The sequence below is a fragment of the Zea mays genome, chromosome 2 (assembly GCF_902167145.1).
Source record: "Zea mays cultivar B73 chromosome 2, Zm-B73-REFERENCE-NAM-5.0, whole genome shotgun sequence".
NCBI lineage: Eukaryota > Viridiplantae > Streptophyta > Magnoliopsida > Poales > Poaceae > Zea > Zea mays.
The window spans coordinates 192219474-192234123 of record NC_050097.1 but is presented as its reverse complement, the minus strand read 5'-3'; the positions used below and the strand labels follow the sequence as shown (position 1 = coordinate 192234123).

At 47.6% G+C, this 14650-nt stretch overlaps 1 protein-coding gene across 6 annotated transcripts; it reads right to left on the bottom strand.

Moving 5' to 3' along the window:
* Positions 1-8558: 8558 nt before the first annotated feature.
* Positions 8559-12802, bottom strand: LOC103647498 (Ternary complex factor MIP1-like protein). Of its 6 annotated transcripts, XM_035965420.1 has the most exons (11): positions 12351-12802; positions 11877-12261; positions 11687-11806; positions 11473-11589; positions 10925-11386; positions 10404-10837; positions 10182-10281; positions 9749-9808; positions 9582-9665; positions 9301-9432; positions 8559-9212 (listed from the first exon to the last, which is right to left on the bottom strand). In XM_035965420.1, exons 3-11 carry the CDS (start codon positions 11801-11803, stop codon positions 8910-8912), a joined length of 1809 nt encoding a protein of 602 aa, XP_035821313.1. In that variant the 5' UTR covers positions 11804-11806; positions 11877-12261; positions 12351-12802; the 3' UTR covers positions 8559-8909. The 6 variants fall into 6 exon arrangements, with proteins under 6 accessions (XP_035821313.1, XP_008670250.1, XP_008670251.1 ...); XM_008672028.3 differs by lacking the exon at positions 11877-12261; XM_008672029.3 differs by lacking the exon at positions 11877-12261 and having other exon boundaries at positions 10404-10813.
* Between the last annotated feature and the right edge of the window lie 1848 nt (positions 12803-14650).

Here is a 14650-nt window from a genome sequence, read left to right as displayed (position 1 = left end):
ACAAAAGAGATAAGATTTGAAAATAATATGCACTTGAGATTCAGTTGTTACCACCCTTGCTACTATCTCCAAATATGATTTATACATTCATTATTGAGCACCCAACTTGATCCATTGAAGGAGTGATCCTGCAAAACAAGTTTAAGCTTCGTATCTTGGTACCCAATTTGAATTGGGTCCTTTGAGATTAGTAGTAAGAGCCTTGGGTACCCACACATTTCTTATTGTGGCCTTTCTCTTTGTGTAGGCACCAACATATACTTGACAACCATCTTACATGGTTTCAAGTCAATATTTAATCACATAGATAAAAGCTAGAGTTAAGAATAGGAGCCTTTTCTCCTTTTCTTGATACATCATTGTGTTGCCTTCTTGATGATGGACCTAGCTTGACCTTGGGTGCACCTAGCTTATCAAGGTTAGTCGCACAAGCATTCATATCATGAAGACAAGTTATGCATGGAATTTACAACTTAGTGATCCAATTCAATGTGAAGCATATGGATACCGATTGAAGTAGATTTCTAAGATATCAAAATATGGGTTTCCAAAATTCAGAGAGTATGGATCACCAATTGTACCTTTTACAGTTTAAAAATCATATCCATGTTAGTGCATATGTATGTGATGAATATCAATCAAAAAGATTCTTATGCACTTTTAGAATTAACGGTAAGGGAATTTTAAACTGCATCAAGAGTAGCTATTTAGAAAACAAAGATTACAATCCATATGAATGAGATACAAATTTATCATTTTGGATTGTCTTAGCATAGCTTACTCAAGGGAAACTTATTCTCTATGACACAAGATATATAATGTTCTCCCACTAGATATGTGCATTAAGTATTTGAATGACTTGGCACATGCACTTTCAATTCAGTTAAGAGTCTCATGGGGAGTACATTACATATCATGGTCAAGGCATGACAAATTTGCAATGAATTAACTTATGCCTAAGAATACTTACCACCATATAGAACGTACCATTTGTTGTACCAATTTGAAAGATCTTACTATCGGTGGTGGTGTCACTTTAGTATTCTTCTTTTCATCATTTGTGGAGACTTCCTTCTTTGTTGTCTCTTTTCCTTTTAAAACTAGTCGATAAAACACTTTGAAAAGAGGTATTAGTAGTATAAGGAAGTATTTAATGAATGATGATATTTATATATGAATGGCAAGTAAATCATCATTTATGAGACATAAAGGCATAAATTAAATTCCTTTTAAGTTAATGCACATGGAGGAGTGAGTTAACAATGTGCACCAATTTACAAATTTAAGCCAAAAGAAATTTAACCTTCATATTGACATTTCTTTACATAGAATAGATTATTACAAATTGAAAGAATGTCACTTGGAAGGAACTATTATTGGTCACATACCAAATGAAACAGTAAAAGTCTGCAAAAATAAAGCTGAAAAGGTACTGCAGAAAAAGTGAAAAAGCAATTGACGCGTTCTGAAAAGGTGACCTGACGCGACAAAAAAATGACTGAAAAAGTGCTGCAAAAGTTACTGAAAAGGTGCTGCAAAAGTTGATCTGACGCCTGAAAAAGGTGCTGTTGCAGACTGAAAAAGGCGTCTGAAAAAGGGCTGACACAGTCTGAAAAAATGGTCAGACTGGCCGGTCAAACTGTGCCAGACCGGTTCAACCGGTCCTGGACACCGGTTCAACCGGTTTCAGCCAGGGGGTTTCCTGGTGAATACCAGCCGAACTGAAGTTCAACTCAGAAGTTCAGCTGGTCTCCCCAGCTGAGCTAGAAAGTTCAGCTGGTCAGACCAGTTGAGCTTGGAATGAAAATTTTAAAATAATTTTCCACAATAAACCTCATTTCAAATTTTAAAATGTACACATAGATTGAATGACACACTCTATTTTAGAAACACATTCTCATGTTGTGAAACTACATAATTCACTTAGATAAAAACATTAGTCTCACAACTCTAGTCATATAGAGAATTCCCCTTTTGGTAAGTGCTTTAAGAATTTGAATTTCTTACTTAGCACTCTATTCATTTAAGAACATGAGATAATCCTCTTTATGTCTAGGTCATGGCAATAATACGATGATTAATTTGAAATATGCCACAAGATACATACAATCAATTTAAAGCATGTAGATTGTCACAATATAAAAATATGAACTTGCAATCTACCATATAATTAGATCCTTTCCAAAGCAAGGTAAAATCTTTTAAGTTCATTCTCAAGTGCTTCATTTTTCCTATGTGGCTACAAAAGACACAAAGGAATATACCAATTAAAAGCAATGTGCACTTAAGAATTAATTGTTACCATCCTTTGGATATCACTTGGTTGTAGGCCTTTTGCTTGATTCCCACAAAGGTTAATCCTTATTCCCTACAACACAAGTTCTTGCTAGAGATGAATATGAAGTTAGTGATATAACAACTCAATTCATCTTTGGGTCAATCTTAAAGGATATACAATGTAAGATTGATAGCTTGAGATAAGAATTGAGTTAAACCGCTCAAGCACCCCAAAGCTTCATATCATCTGTGGGTACCTGCAAAACTTATTAAGTACATTTTGGTACCCATTTTTGGATGGGTCCACCAAGGTTAGCTAGCAAGTACTTAGGCACCCAAATGGCCTTTGTGCTAGCTTTAGGTGAACTAATTACCTTTCTAGCACAAATGTCATTTTTGGGTCTCCTAAGCGAATATGAATGAATTGACATGGTAGGCTTAGGATACTTACTCATGGGACAATCCTTGCATAGGTGTCCCTTTCTTCGGCAAGTGTAGCAAATCTGATTTTTAATTTTGCAAGACTCCTTCTTGCCTTGCTTCTTGTTTGCTACATGGTTAGTGAGCCTCTTTCTTTCTAAAGTTAAGCCACTATCTTTTATGTAGGGACATGACTTAATCTCATGTCCCTTCTCATGACATTGATAACACTTTCTAGTGAATCTTCTCTTATTTGGAAGAGTGGCTTGTTTGTTACCTTGTGTGGAGCATGTGGAGGCGTGGTTGAGGCACTTGTCATGAGCTTTGGATTTCTTATCTTGATGTTTGCTCATGACTTTCTTGGAAAGCTTGGTATTCTTTTGAAGGGGTTTTGTGCATGCTACGGTTGTCCCCTTCTCAAGCTTTTTCACCATATTATCAAGGTTATCTTGAGAAGGTTGAGCATGACACTTTCCCTTCAAAAGAGTTAAGCTCCTTCTTTGCCTTCCAACTTCTTCCTTGAGCTCTTTATTTTCTTGTGTGATAGAAATATCACTAGTTCCTGAAATTTCTAGCTCAATGGAAGATTGACTTTCTTGAGAGCAACATTTGTTAGCACATGATAATATAGTTTCTACTTGAGTACATGTGCATATGTGAGGTTGGTATGATTTCAAATTAGTTAACACAACCTCATGAGCCATTTCTAACATGATATGTGAATCCATAAATTTATTATGAGAGCACACAAGCATATCATGTTTTTCTTGCAAAGCTAGATTTTCAATATTTAGCCTTTCTATCGTGTTCTTGAACATAGCATTTTTATTTTCTAATTGAGCAATATATGATGAATGATTAACAGCTTTAATTTGCTCAATTGAAATGTCTTCATACCTTTGGACCAAATCATCATGAGAGCACTTTAGATTCTCATGCTCTTTGGTCAACTTCTCTAAGTCTTCAATTTTTCCGATGAGGACATCTTCTTGCTTATGAAGCATTTCCTTTTGTTCTTCCGCTCTTTTCATGAGTTTGAGCAAGCTCATCCGGTTCTTCTTGCTTAGTTGAGCGAAGAATTTTTGAAGATCATCCTCATCTTCACTATCACTTTCATGCTCCTCCTCATCCTCACTTTCGCTTTCACTGTCACTCTCATTAGCAACAAAGCACATATGAGAAGTGGATTTGAAAGACGAACCTTGTGAAGAGGTGGATTCGTCGTTTGGTCTCCATCGATCATTTTCTTCTTCTTCAATACTTTTCTTCGCCTCATCTTCCTTCATTTTGAGGAACATCCTTTCGGCGATTCTCATGGCAAGATCTATTGCCCTAGGATCAACATCTGCACCAAAAGATGAAGTCGAGACAATCTCAACTTTTTCAAGCTTAGAAGCACTTTCGTTTCTTAGTCCCCCCGACATGATCTTTCCTCACGCGGTTAAGCGTTAGAACGAGGATTAGGCTCTGATACCAATTGAAAGTTGCCTAGAGGGGGGGTGAATAGGCAAGTTAAAACTTTTTCAACAAAAACTAGAAGCAAACTGGGTAAAACTGAATTGATCTCGAAATTCACCCAGTTAACTTTGGAAATGAGATGTTCTAAATGATCCACAGGGTTAAAAGTAGTAGATCTGAGAATGGCACTTCTCAAAATCCACACACCAAAAAGATATAAACAAATCTTCCACGCAATGGTGAGAGAACGAAGAACACAAACAAACACAATGAGCAAGAACACAAGAGACACAAGATTTATCCCGAGGTTCGGTCACACCACCAAGGTGCCCTACTTCCTCGTTGAGGCGCCCACAAAGAGCCGGGTCTCTTTCAACCCTAATCCTCCCTTTGCCGACCACAAAGGTCAAGCTCACACACTAATATTTGCTCAAACGAGCGGGTAATACAAACTTTCTTGTGGTCTTCCACAAGATTTGGAGACTCACAAGAGACACCTAGTCGTCTAGGAGCTAGAAGCTCCAAGAGTAATGAATCCACAAAGAACTCGATGTAGTACCAAAGCTCGAATGAAGAAGAGCGAGAGAGATTTAGAGATGAAGCACAAAAACCGCAGCTCTCAAGCTCACTCAAAGATTTCTCTCCAAAGATTTGAAATGGGAGAGGCAAGAGATGTGTGTGAGAGAGAGGGAGGTGTTTCTTGGGTTGGAAATGGAGTTCAAAATCGTGCTCTTGGCTATGGGGAGAGAGGTAGGAGGTAGTATATATAGGTGGAGCTCAAAACTAGCCGTTGGGCAGATTTTTCTGCCTGAGGGCGGTTGAGCCTCCCCCTAGGGCGGTTGAGCCTCCCCTGGCAGGCCTGGCAGCCTGTCTGCCAGTCTGACTGGCAGACTGACGCGCAGACTGACCGCAGACTGGTCAAAGTTGACCAAAACCAGTTGAACCGCCCAGGGGGGGCGGTTGAACCGCCCCTGACAGCTCCTGGCGACCTGTTTGCTAGTCTGACTGGCAGACTGCAGAACAGAGGTCAGAGGGGTCAGAGACCAGCTGAACTGCCCCTCAGGACCAGTTCAACTGGTCTTGACCAGTGAGTTTAGGAGAGAAAACCCCAGCTCAACTGCCCGGAGGCAAGTTCAGCTGGTGTATGGTCAAAGAGGTTCACAGCTGAAGTTGAGTTCAGCTGAAGTTCAGCCCAGCTGAAAAGCTCAGCTCAGCTGAAGTTCAGCCCAGCTGAAAAGCTCAGCTGTAGCTGAAGAAGCTCAGCTCAGCTGAAGTCCAGCTCAGCTGAAAAGCTCAGCTGCAGCTGAAGGAGCTCAGCTCATCTGAAGTCCAGCTCAGCTGAAAAGCTCAGCTGCAGCTGAACAAGTTCAGCTGTTTTTCAGCAAGAACACTCTAGGTTTCTCAACCCTAACCACGGTCAACCATAGAACGTTAAAGAGATTTTTGCTTTTCAAAAATAGCTTTTGAATAGAGAGGTTTGAGCTTTGGCAAAACACCAACCTTCTTTTTGGATCCCTCTTTATAGTACGACGATTCCTATACTCAAGTTAAATAAAATATAATTAAGTAAACTCCTTGAGTCATTGGTGTCTCATGTGTGATTTCTCCATGGCGTTGCTTCATAAGGATCACAAACATCTTTGTCTCACCTTTTGAAGCAAACATAAATCAAACCCTGTGACTTGTACCATATCACCATATGTGAGTTCAAATCATGGCTTCAAGTCACCGTACTGATGCATCAACATGTTATAACTCTTCATAGCTGATTAGTTCATCGACTTAGTGCAAGTACTCTCTTCTTCACCTTAGCCATGGTACCTCGGTCCACAAGCCGTCGCTTGGCCTTCACCTTCGCTTAGTTCCTCGAAGCCCTTTCCTTGCTATCTTCACCCTATCAAGCCATTCTTGAGTCACATCATATTGAGCATCCATTGAGAGAATCATTTCTTCAATATTGTGAACCTTGCTTGAATGTCTTTTAGATATAATTGTTAAAACCAATCAAGCTCTAGTTTGATTCTCATAGAAGCATATATGGACTGGTAGTAATATGGTCAAGCCAATTCACGATTCCTCATATCTTATCCACTTTGGCTTAACCAGTCCTCTTAATCACTTTATCCTCTATTCTGATCATATTTATGCATAGTGATTTCTCAGGACATGTCCATATATTCAAACCAATATAGAGACCATATTATATCCATTTGCATTGTCTCACTGGTTATTTGACCTTGTGTTGAACCTTGTTCACTGATCATTATTCACTATGTCAAGTATGTTCATCATACTGAATTTCCTGGTCAACACTTAGCAAACTTGTTAGACCTTTAAATGTGTTGTTATCCAAATCACCAAAACTCACAAAAGGGATGAATGCACTTTCATACTGGCCTGAAGGTTAACTACAACAAGTCAAATATGTTCCCTATTAACGTGTCTCCGGATAAAATGGTGATCTTATCCCGAACCTTCAATTGTCAGATTGGCGAGATGCCATTCACCTATCTTGGCTTGCCTTTGGGCCTGGTGAGACCTAGAAAGGAACACTACTTACCTCTTATTCAAAGGATTCAGAGGAGGCTGTCTTGCTCTTCAAATTTTTTGTCCCAGGCTGGGCGCCTGGAATTGGTAAATTCGGTCTTCTCAGCCTTACCAATGTTCTTCATGTGCACGCTCAAGATTCCTAAAACCATCATTAAGGAAATTGATATTTTCAGAAAGCACTGTCTGTGGAGAGGAAATGACATCAACTCCAAGAGGCCACCTTTGATTGCTTGGAATTCGGTCACTCAGAGGAAAGTGAATGGTGGCCTGGGTGTTCTTCGCCTAGAAACGCAGAACGAGGCTCTTCTAATTAAATTTTTGCATAAATTTTTCAACCACAGCGACTTACCTTGGGTCCATCTGATCTGGAACAACTACTATCTTACTCGAGGTCTCCCTGGCAATAGAAGCGTTGGATCTTTCTGGTGGAAGAGCATTGTAAAGCTTCTGCCAAACTTCAAAGGACTGGCTACCCCCGTCATTGGCAATGGCAGATCAATTTCATTCTGGGATGATCAGTGGAGTCAGGGCATCCCGAGGCATATTTTCCCAGAGCTCTTCTCCTTTGCCAAGAACTCAAAAATGACTATCAAAGAGGTCAAGGATCAAGAGCAGTTTCATGATCTTTTTCATTTACCTGTCTCTGATCAAGCGTTTGATCAATTTCTGGTACTCAAGGGGTCTTGGGAGCAAATTGTTCTTAATGATGTTCACGACCGCTGGAAGTACATTTGGGGATCGGGCAAATTCTCGTCCCAAAAAGCTTACAGATCTTTCATGGGCCAGATGCAGACTCATCCTATCTACAAACTAGTTTGGAAAAGTAAATGTCAGCCTAAGCATAGAGTCTTCTATTGGTTGTGGCTTAAGAACAGGCTAAACACCAGAAATATGTTGAGAAGGAGAAACATGGAGCTAGATTCCTATTCTTGCGAAAACTGCCTTTGGCAAAGAGAGGAGACCCTTTATCATCTTTTCCTCAGATGCAACTTCGCGAAAGCCTGCTGGAACTCAATTGGAATTACCCCACCCAGAATTTCCAACCCTGAAGAGGCATCTATGAACCTCAAACACCAGCTCAACGTTCCCTTCTCTATGGAGATCACTATTCTTATGACTTGGAGCATCTGGAAAAGCCGAAACGAGTGGCTGTTTTCAAACAGAGATCCCTCCGTGCTCCGCTGTACTCAGGAATTTAGTAGAGAATTGCGACTAATCATTCACAGAGCACGGGGAGAATTCGACACCTCAATCCCGAACTGGCTAAATTTGTGGCAAATATAGAAATAGCTCTTCCTTTTTATTTCTTTTTCTCTTCTTTTTATTGATTGTAAAAGGATAAGGGCCTAACCTTTACTTTTCGCTTTCTAATAAAATGCGCAGTAGGGGTTTCCCCCTCCTGATCCTTCAAAAAAAAAATGACTGAGCGGGATTCAGCGCCTGGCAGGTCAGAAACGCAACGCATGCAAGCGCAGGTCTCAGTCACAGATGAGCGGGCGCTAGGCTGTGCGTGCTCGACACGACAGCTACCGCGCACCGGCAGTCGCGGGGAAAGGGACGCGCACGCGCGTGGGAGCAGAGCAGAGCATAGCAGAGCAGAAGGGGATCCTTGGAGTTGGAGAGGTCACGACTCACGAGTTGTGCAGGCGCAGCCACTTATAAGCATTATGACGGTCACTCCGGCAGCTGCCGACTGCAAGTGTGGTGTGGTGTGGTGTGGTGCGGTGCACGGTGGGCCTGGACGTGGCCGCGTGGTAGATTTTACCGTTGGGTTCAATCATCAGTGGGGAAACATACCGGGATGGAAGGTAAAAGGCAAAAAAAAAAGGCTGCAGGTCCAGGTTAATCATCAGTGACAGAGACAGCGTGCACTGCACTGCACTGCAGTGGCAGTGTCCTTTGTGCTTTCCGAAACCAGCTGACAACCAACCAACCAACCCTGCTCGCAAAAAAAAAAAAATGCAGGCTGTGTGGATGGAGCACAGCCGCACGGCACAGTAGAAACGTTCCTCGCGCGCACAAACCACCATTACACCGCTACCGAATCCACACATACAGCACAAAACGCTAGTAATAAAAACTGCATAGTCAATCCCATCTCCGTTTTATTATTGCAAAGACCTGCGCACGAACTACTACATTACTACTACTACCTCCAGTACGCACGGCACTACACTACTCCCTACCGTAGTACGCACGCGTCGTCAGGAGGCCAACAGGTACCTGAACCTGAACTCGTACGGGAGGACCCGGACGCGGCCGCCGGCGCCGGCGCGGCGGCCGACCTCCACGGCCCGCACCGCCTCCTGCCGCAGCTCCGGCGGCAGCTGCAGGCAGACCCAGTCCATGAGCGCGTCCACGTCCTTGGCGAAGTCCAGCAGGTACCAGTGCAGGAGCTTCGGGACCGCCAGCCTCCCCGCCGCCCACACGCCCGCGGCCGCCTGTAGGTACTCCCGCTTCGCCGCCTCCAGCTCCTCCTCCACGCGCGCCGCCGTGTACACCCTCACCTGCATGCATTGTTCCGTTAATATAAATAATTGCAGCCTAGACCATATATATATGCAAATAATAAAAGAACCCTAGTGTACGGTGTACCGCGGGGGACGACCAGCTGCCGCAGGAGAGCGCGAAGGTGACGAGGGGCTCGGGCCACTCCAGCCCGAACGCGCCGCGCGCCGCCGTCACGTCGCCGTCGTCGCACTTGGCCCCTTCCCGGCTCACCTTCACCTGTGCTCGATCGACCATATGCACACGAGTAAGTAAGTAGTACAACCCCCGCAAGTCATGCATCACTGCCGTGCCCATGGCATGGCCCATGCATGCATGATGCATATGGCTGTATCGATCGCGACAGACGACAGGGCAGCCGGCCTCACCTGCTTGGCGCTGTAGGGCAGCCTCAGGATGAAATGCTCGATGGACATGGCGCTGTGCGTGCGCCCACCAACGCTCACGGTGGCCTGAAACACGCATACCCGTCCGTCAGTCAATGAGTCCCCTGCGCCTGCGCGCGTATCTGGGAGAGCTCGACCTAAAAGCTCACCTTGGGCATCATCGCCACGAGCATTTGCGGGGTGGTAGGTATCCCATGCTCCAGGAACGCCTGCAGTAGTACGGTATTAAGATCTGAGTTTGGCCAAAAACCATGCACAGTAGCGGCAGCATGAAGAGTTGATTAGGCGCGCGCCTGCTAATCATGATCAGGGAAGGGGGACATGGAGCATTTCTTTATGCAAAGGTTTATTAATGGCGAACCAGGCAGCTTCCCACGGCCAGGCCACTGTACAGACATGCATGCCGCCAGACACCAGGCTTAAAGAACACGCATCCCGGAAGCTAGTACCCACATGTCCAGGCTGTTAGTAGTTGCTTTAATAGCAAACCGAATTGCGAATTTTGCTGTCTTCTTCTTTTAAAAAAAAACACACAAGAAGAGGAAACACCCAACTCTGAAATGTGACTGCCCGATGGCTTACGTTCATCATGCAGGAATTGTAGACGTTGATCCAGAAGGCCAGCTTCTGCTGATGGGAGAGCCCCGCCAGGTCAACCGACGACAGCCTCCGCAGCAAGGCCCTGCAGATTTGTTGACAGCCCCGATCAACGTCCGCGACGCGTGTTCAAGCCAAACCGCCACCCACTCGCCAGGCAGCCCAAATTACCAGCGCGCGGCAATACGAATCGGACAACTCACTCACTTGAGTCTCCGACGAACGAGAGGCGTGTCGCCGTTGCCGTCGAAGGACGCGGCGTCGACCACGTGGAACCGCTTGTAGGCGCCGATGTCCCTGGCGCCCAGCTCCAGGATGCCGTAGGGGTCCTGCGGGTACGCGTCCGCCTCCGACGACGCCGAGCTCTCGCTGGAGCCGGAGACCGACGGGGACAGCGCCTGCTGGTCCTCGTCTCCTAGTCCTCGGCCGCCGCCAGCAGCCGAGCCCCCCATCTGCGAGAAGATGGCCAGCAGGCACCGGAGCAGCTCCTCCGATACTTTGTTCGGCACGCTCGAGCTCGCGTCGTCGTGGGACGTCGTCACGTTGTCAGAGTTGCTGCCAGTGCCAGCAGCAGCGTCGGCAGGCCGTTTACGGTCAGGCGCAACAGCAGGGCTTGTCTGCATGGACGACGCGAACACCATCTACACACTGATCAATTACAGTGACTGGCGACTCTGGATCACAGTAGAAACGAAATGCCTCTGCTGCTTTTTTTAAAAAAAAATTACCTGAGCAGGAGTAACCCTGCGCCTGTCAGGCGGCGTCGCCCTGCACTTGGGCGTCTTCTGCTGCGACGGCGACTGGCGGCTGCTCGTGCTCGGCGTGTTGCTGCACGACTGGTTCTCTTTCCCTGCCCCGGACCGGTCATCCTGGCTCGGCGAGGTAGCAACGGGGTTCCGTGGCGTTTGCTTGCCGTTGGCCACGCCGCTGTGCGGCGACGGACGAGCGCCGGGAGGATGGTCTGGAGGACCTTGGCTCACTGTCGCCGGTGAGACCTCGGAATTCAGCACCGGGTACGACGGTACGAGCTGCGCCGGCACGGGAACTTGGCCGTCGGGGAGCTGGGCGTTCTTGGTGGAGGAGAAGATGATCGCCTCCTGGTAGATCCCTTGCCGGAAACTCACCACTTGCTCCTCCAGCCGGACGACCTCCTCCTCAAGCACCGCCACCTCCGCGAGAAGAGCTAGCGTCTTCACGGTAGTATTCAGAGCAAATCAAGGCACGACTCAGAGCATCGGAGTAATCTAGAACAGAATGCGGCGGCTCAGGTGCTAACCTGAGACGGCAGATACGGCGGCAGGCGAGGCAGGGCGCCGAGCGGCCGCGTGAACGCCCGCTCCAGAGCGCGGTGGACGTTCTCCTCGTGGCGCAGCTTCTTCTTGAGCTTATCCACCTGGAAAATGGAATTCGGCACCGCCAAGCATCAGGACGTGCTACAGGGAAGCGACTGAATCAGACAAAAACTGAGCTAGGCATCGGGGTTCAAGCACATCTTGCTGCAGCGCGAGCTTGCGCTCTCTCGACTGGATTCTGTTCATGGTGACCCGGGTGCCCGCGTTGGCCGGTCCCTTCGCCGGTGTCGCGGCCTTCCTCGGATCCTTCTCCATCACCTGAACACAGACACCATCATTAAAAGAGAAAAAGAGGCGCCTAATTGAGCTGAGAAAGAAGGTTACTGACGGAAGCAAAGCGCAGATTCCTCTGCTCTGAAAGATAAAGGCTTAAAAGAAACTAAAGAAGGAAAAAAAATTGGGGCTCAGGGAATCAGGGGGCATTGAAGAGATACTACTCCATCTCGGTGCGAGTAGCTCTCAAAGACAACTAGGGCAGAGCCCAGAGGCCAAACAACCCGCCGCGTCGAGATCTTGTCATAAACACCACCAGGTCACCGTCACCAACCATTCTTCGCTCGCAAGAACAGCACTGTTCATGAGTTCGTCGTTGTACTCTTGCCACACCAATTAATTCGTCGTACAAAATATGGACACCGCAACAAATTGCTGACGATCGAGGAACTCAGAAATTGGTGGCGGGAACGGGGAAATTACCGCACATTGTCACCCCCCTGGACGTTCAATTCAACGAATGGTACAGACTTCCAAGCCCTGTAGAAACCGAATGCAAAGAACTCAGAGAGATTGACGAAGCACGTACTCTGCTGTCGCTCTTGGGGGCCGCTTTCGCGCCGCGCGCCGCTGCCGGCCTCCGAGATCGGCCATTCATCGGCGGTGCCGTATGCATCAACAAAGCAAGACAATGCGCCGAGAAAAGGATAGCACAGGATTGACAAGTGATCGCCTCGCCAGTTGCCAGTCGGCAGTCGGCAATCGGCGCCTCTGTCAATCAGGCTCCTATGGCTGGCGATGCGACTCCGACGCCATTAAAGATTCCCCGTGAGCTCTGAGGTCCGGACGGCTCCAAGGCGCGCTCCAGCCAGATTAAGGCGATTCGGCGGTGGCTTTGGTTGGGGTTGGGGACGGGGGCAAGGAGAGGCGTCTCTGGGAATCGGGCTTCGGCGGCGGTGAATGGTGGTGGCGGTGCGCAGGCTTCCTTGTGTGTTGTGGTGGGAATTGGTCTCGGCCTCTCGGGTTGTAGTTATCGCGGCCACCGCCAGCGGCGTCGTATATATACGGGAAGTTGTGGTAATTTGAAGTGGCGTTTACCTTTCGGCTTCAATTACTAAACTAACTGAGTTTATCTTGGATAATAACCATCACTTTTGACCAACTTTTTTTAGTATACTATAAGTTGCACCTATTATAGTTTCTATATATTATATAGGTAGAACTTATTTAAATGATATATATGTTAAATACGATTATATATTTTTATTCTAAATTAATAGTATAGATATTTACAATATTTTTTCATATAATATAACATAAATATAACTTATAGTGATAGAAGCTAAACACTTCAAACCGAGTGGGTAGGGTTTGAATTCCCCCATAACCTGTTCACGTGGGAGTGAGAGGAGAAATGTATTCACTTCCTTGGAGTAAGCGACGTATATCAAAACTCTTGATAAAGATGTAATTACTTCTCTTATATTTGAGCTACCTAATTTTGATTTCATGCAACACTCTTCTAACATCAATTATGTCGGGACCATAATTAGGGGTATCCCCAAGACTCCTAATCTCAGCTGGTAACCCCATCAGCACAAAGCTGTAAAGGCCTGATGGACGCGATTCTGGTCAAGGCTCTGTCCACTCAAGGGACGCAATCTCGCCTCGACCGAGCCCAGCCTCGGGCAAAGACTGCCGACCCAGGAGGATTCACGTCTCGCCCGAGGGTCTCCTCAAGCAACGGGCGCACCTTCGACTCGCCCGAGGCCCAGCTCGGACAGGCTTCACGGAGAAGCAACCTTGGCCAGATCGCCACTCCAACCGACCGGATCGCAGGGAGCATTCAATGCAAGGATCGCCTGACACCTTATCCTGACACATGCTCAGTCAACAGGACCGAAGTGACCGCAGTCACTTCGCCGCTCCACTGACAGACCTGACAGGAAAACAGCGACGCCTGCCCTGCTCCGACTGCTGCGCCACTCGCCAGAGTGAGGCCAACAGCAGCTAAGTCCAGTCTCGGGCGCCATAGGAAGCTCCGCCTCGCCCGACCCCAGGGCTCGGATTCAACCTCGACTCCGGAAGACGGTGAACTCCGCCTCGCCCGACCCCACGGCTCGGACTCAACCTCGACCTCGGACGACGGTCTCCGCCTCGCCCGACCCCACGGCTCGGACTCAACCTCGACCTCGGACGACGGTCTCCGCCTCGCCCGACCCCATGGCTCGGACTCAGCCTCGACCTCGGAGGAGTCACTGCCTCGCCCGACCTCGGGCTCGGACCGACCACGTCGCCAGGGGGGCCATCATTACCCTACCCCTGGCTAGCTCAGGCTACAGGGAACAAGACCGGCGTCCCATCTGGCTCGCCCCGGTAAAACATGTAATGATGGCACCCCACGTGCTCCATGACGACGGCGGTTCTCAGCCCCCTACGGAAGCAAGGAGACGTCAGCTAGGATCCGACAGCCCCGACAGCTGTACTTCCACAGGGCTCAAGTGCTCCTCCGACGGCCACGACATCACGTGAACAGGGCAGCAATACCTCTCCAACCGCCACGACAACATGTACTTAGGGCTCTAGCTCCTCTCTGCTAGACACGTTAGCACACTGCTACGCTCCCCATTGTACACCTGGGCCTTCTCCTTACGTCTATAAAAGGAAGGTCCAGGGCCCTCGCACGAGAGGGTGGTGACCAACGGAAGGTGGCCGCGCGGGAGGACGGGGCCGACGAACCGGTCTCTCTCTCATTCCCTCGCGAGCGCTTGTAACCCCCTACTGCAAGCGCATCCACCCTGGGCGTAGGACAACATGAGGCCGCGGTTTCCCCTTGCTGTCTCCCCCCTTGTGTTCCGTCTCGCGCCGACCCATCTGGGCTGGGGCACG

Bases quoted from the DNA above. Each gene is read 5' to 3' on its own strand.
- LOC103647498 (XM_008672028.3), bottom strand. From the start codon at position 12,437: ATGCATACGGCACCGCCGATGAATGGCCGATCTCGGAGGCCGGCAGCG. The intron at 11,590-11,686 runs GTGCTTGAACCC...TCCATTTTCCAG, and splicing joins AGCTCGCGCTGCAGCAAGAT to GTGGATAAGCTCAAGAAGAA. The intron at 9,809-10,181 runs GTAAGCCATCGG...GTACTACTGCAG, and splicing joins ACAATTCCTGCATGATGAAC to GCGTTCCTGGAGCATGGGAT.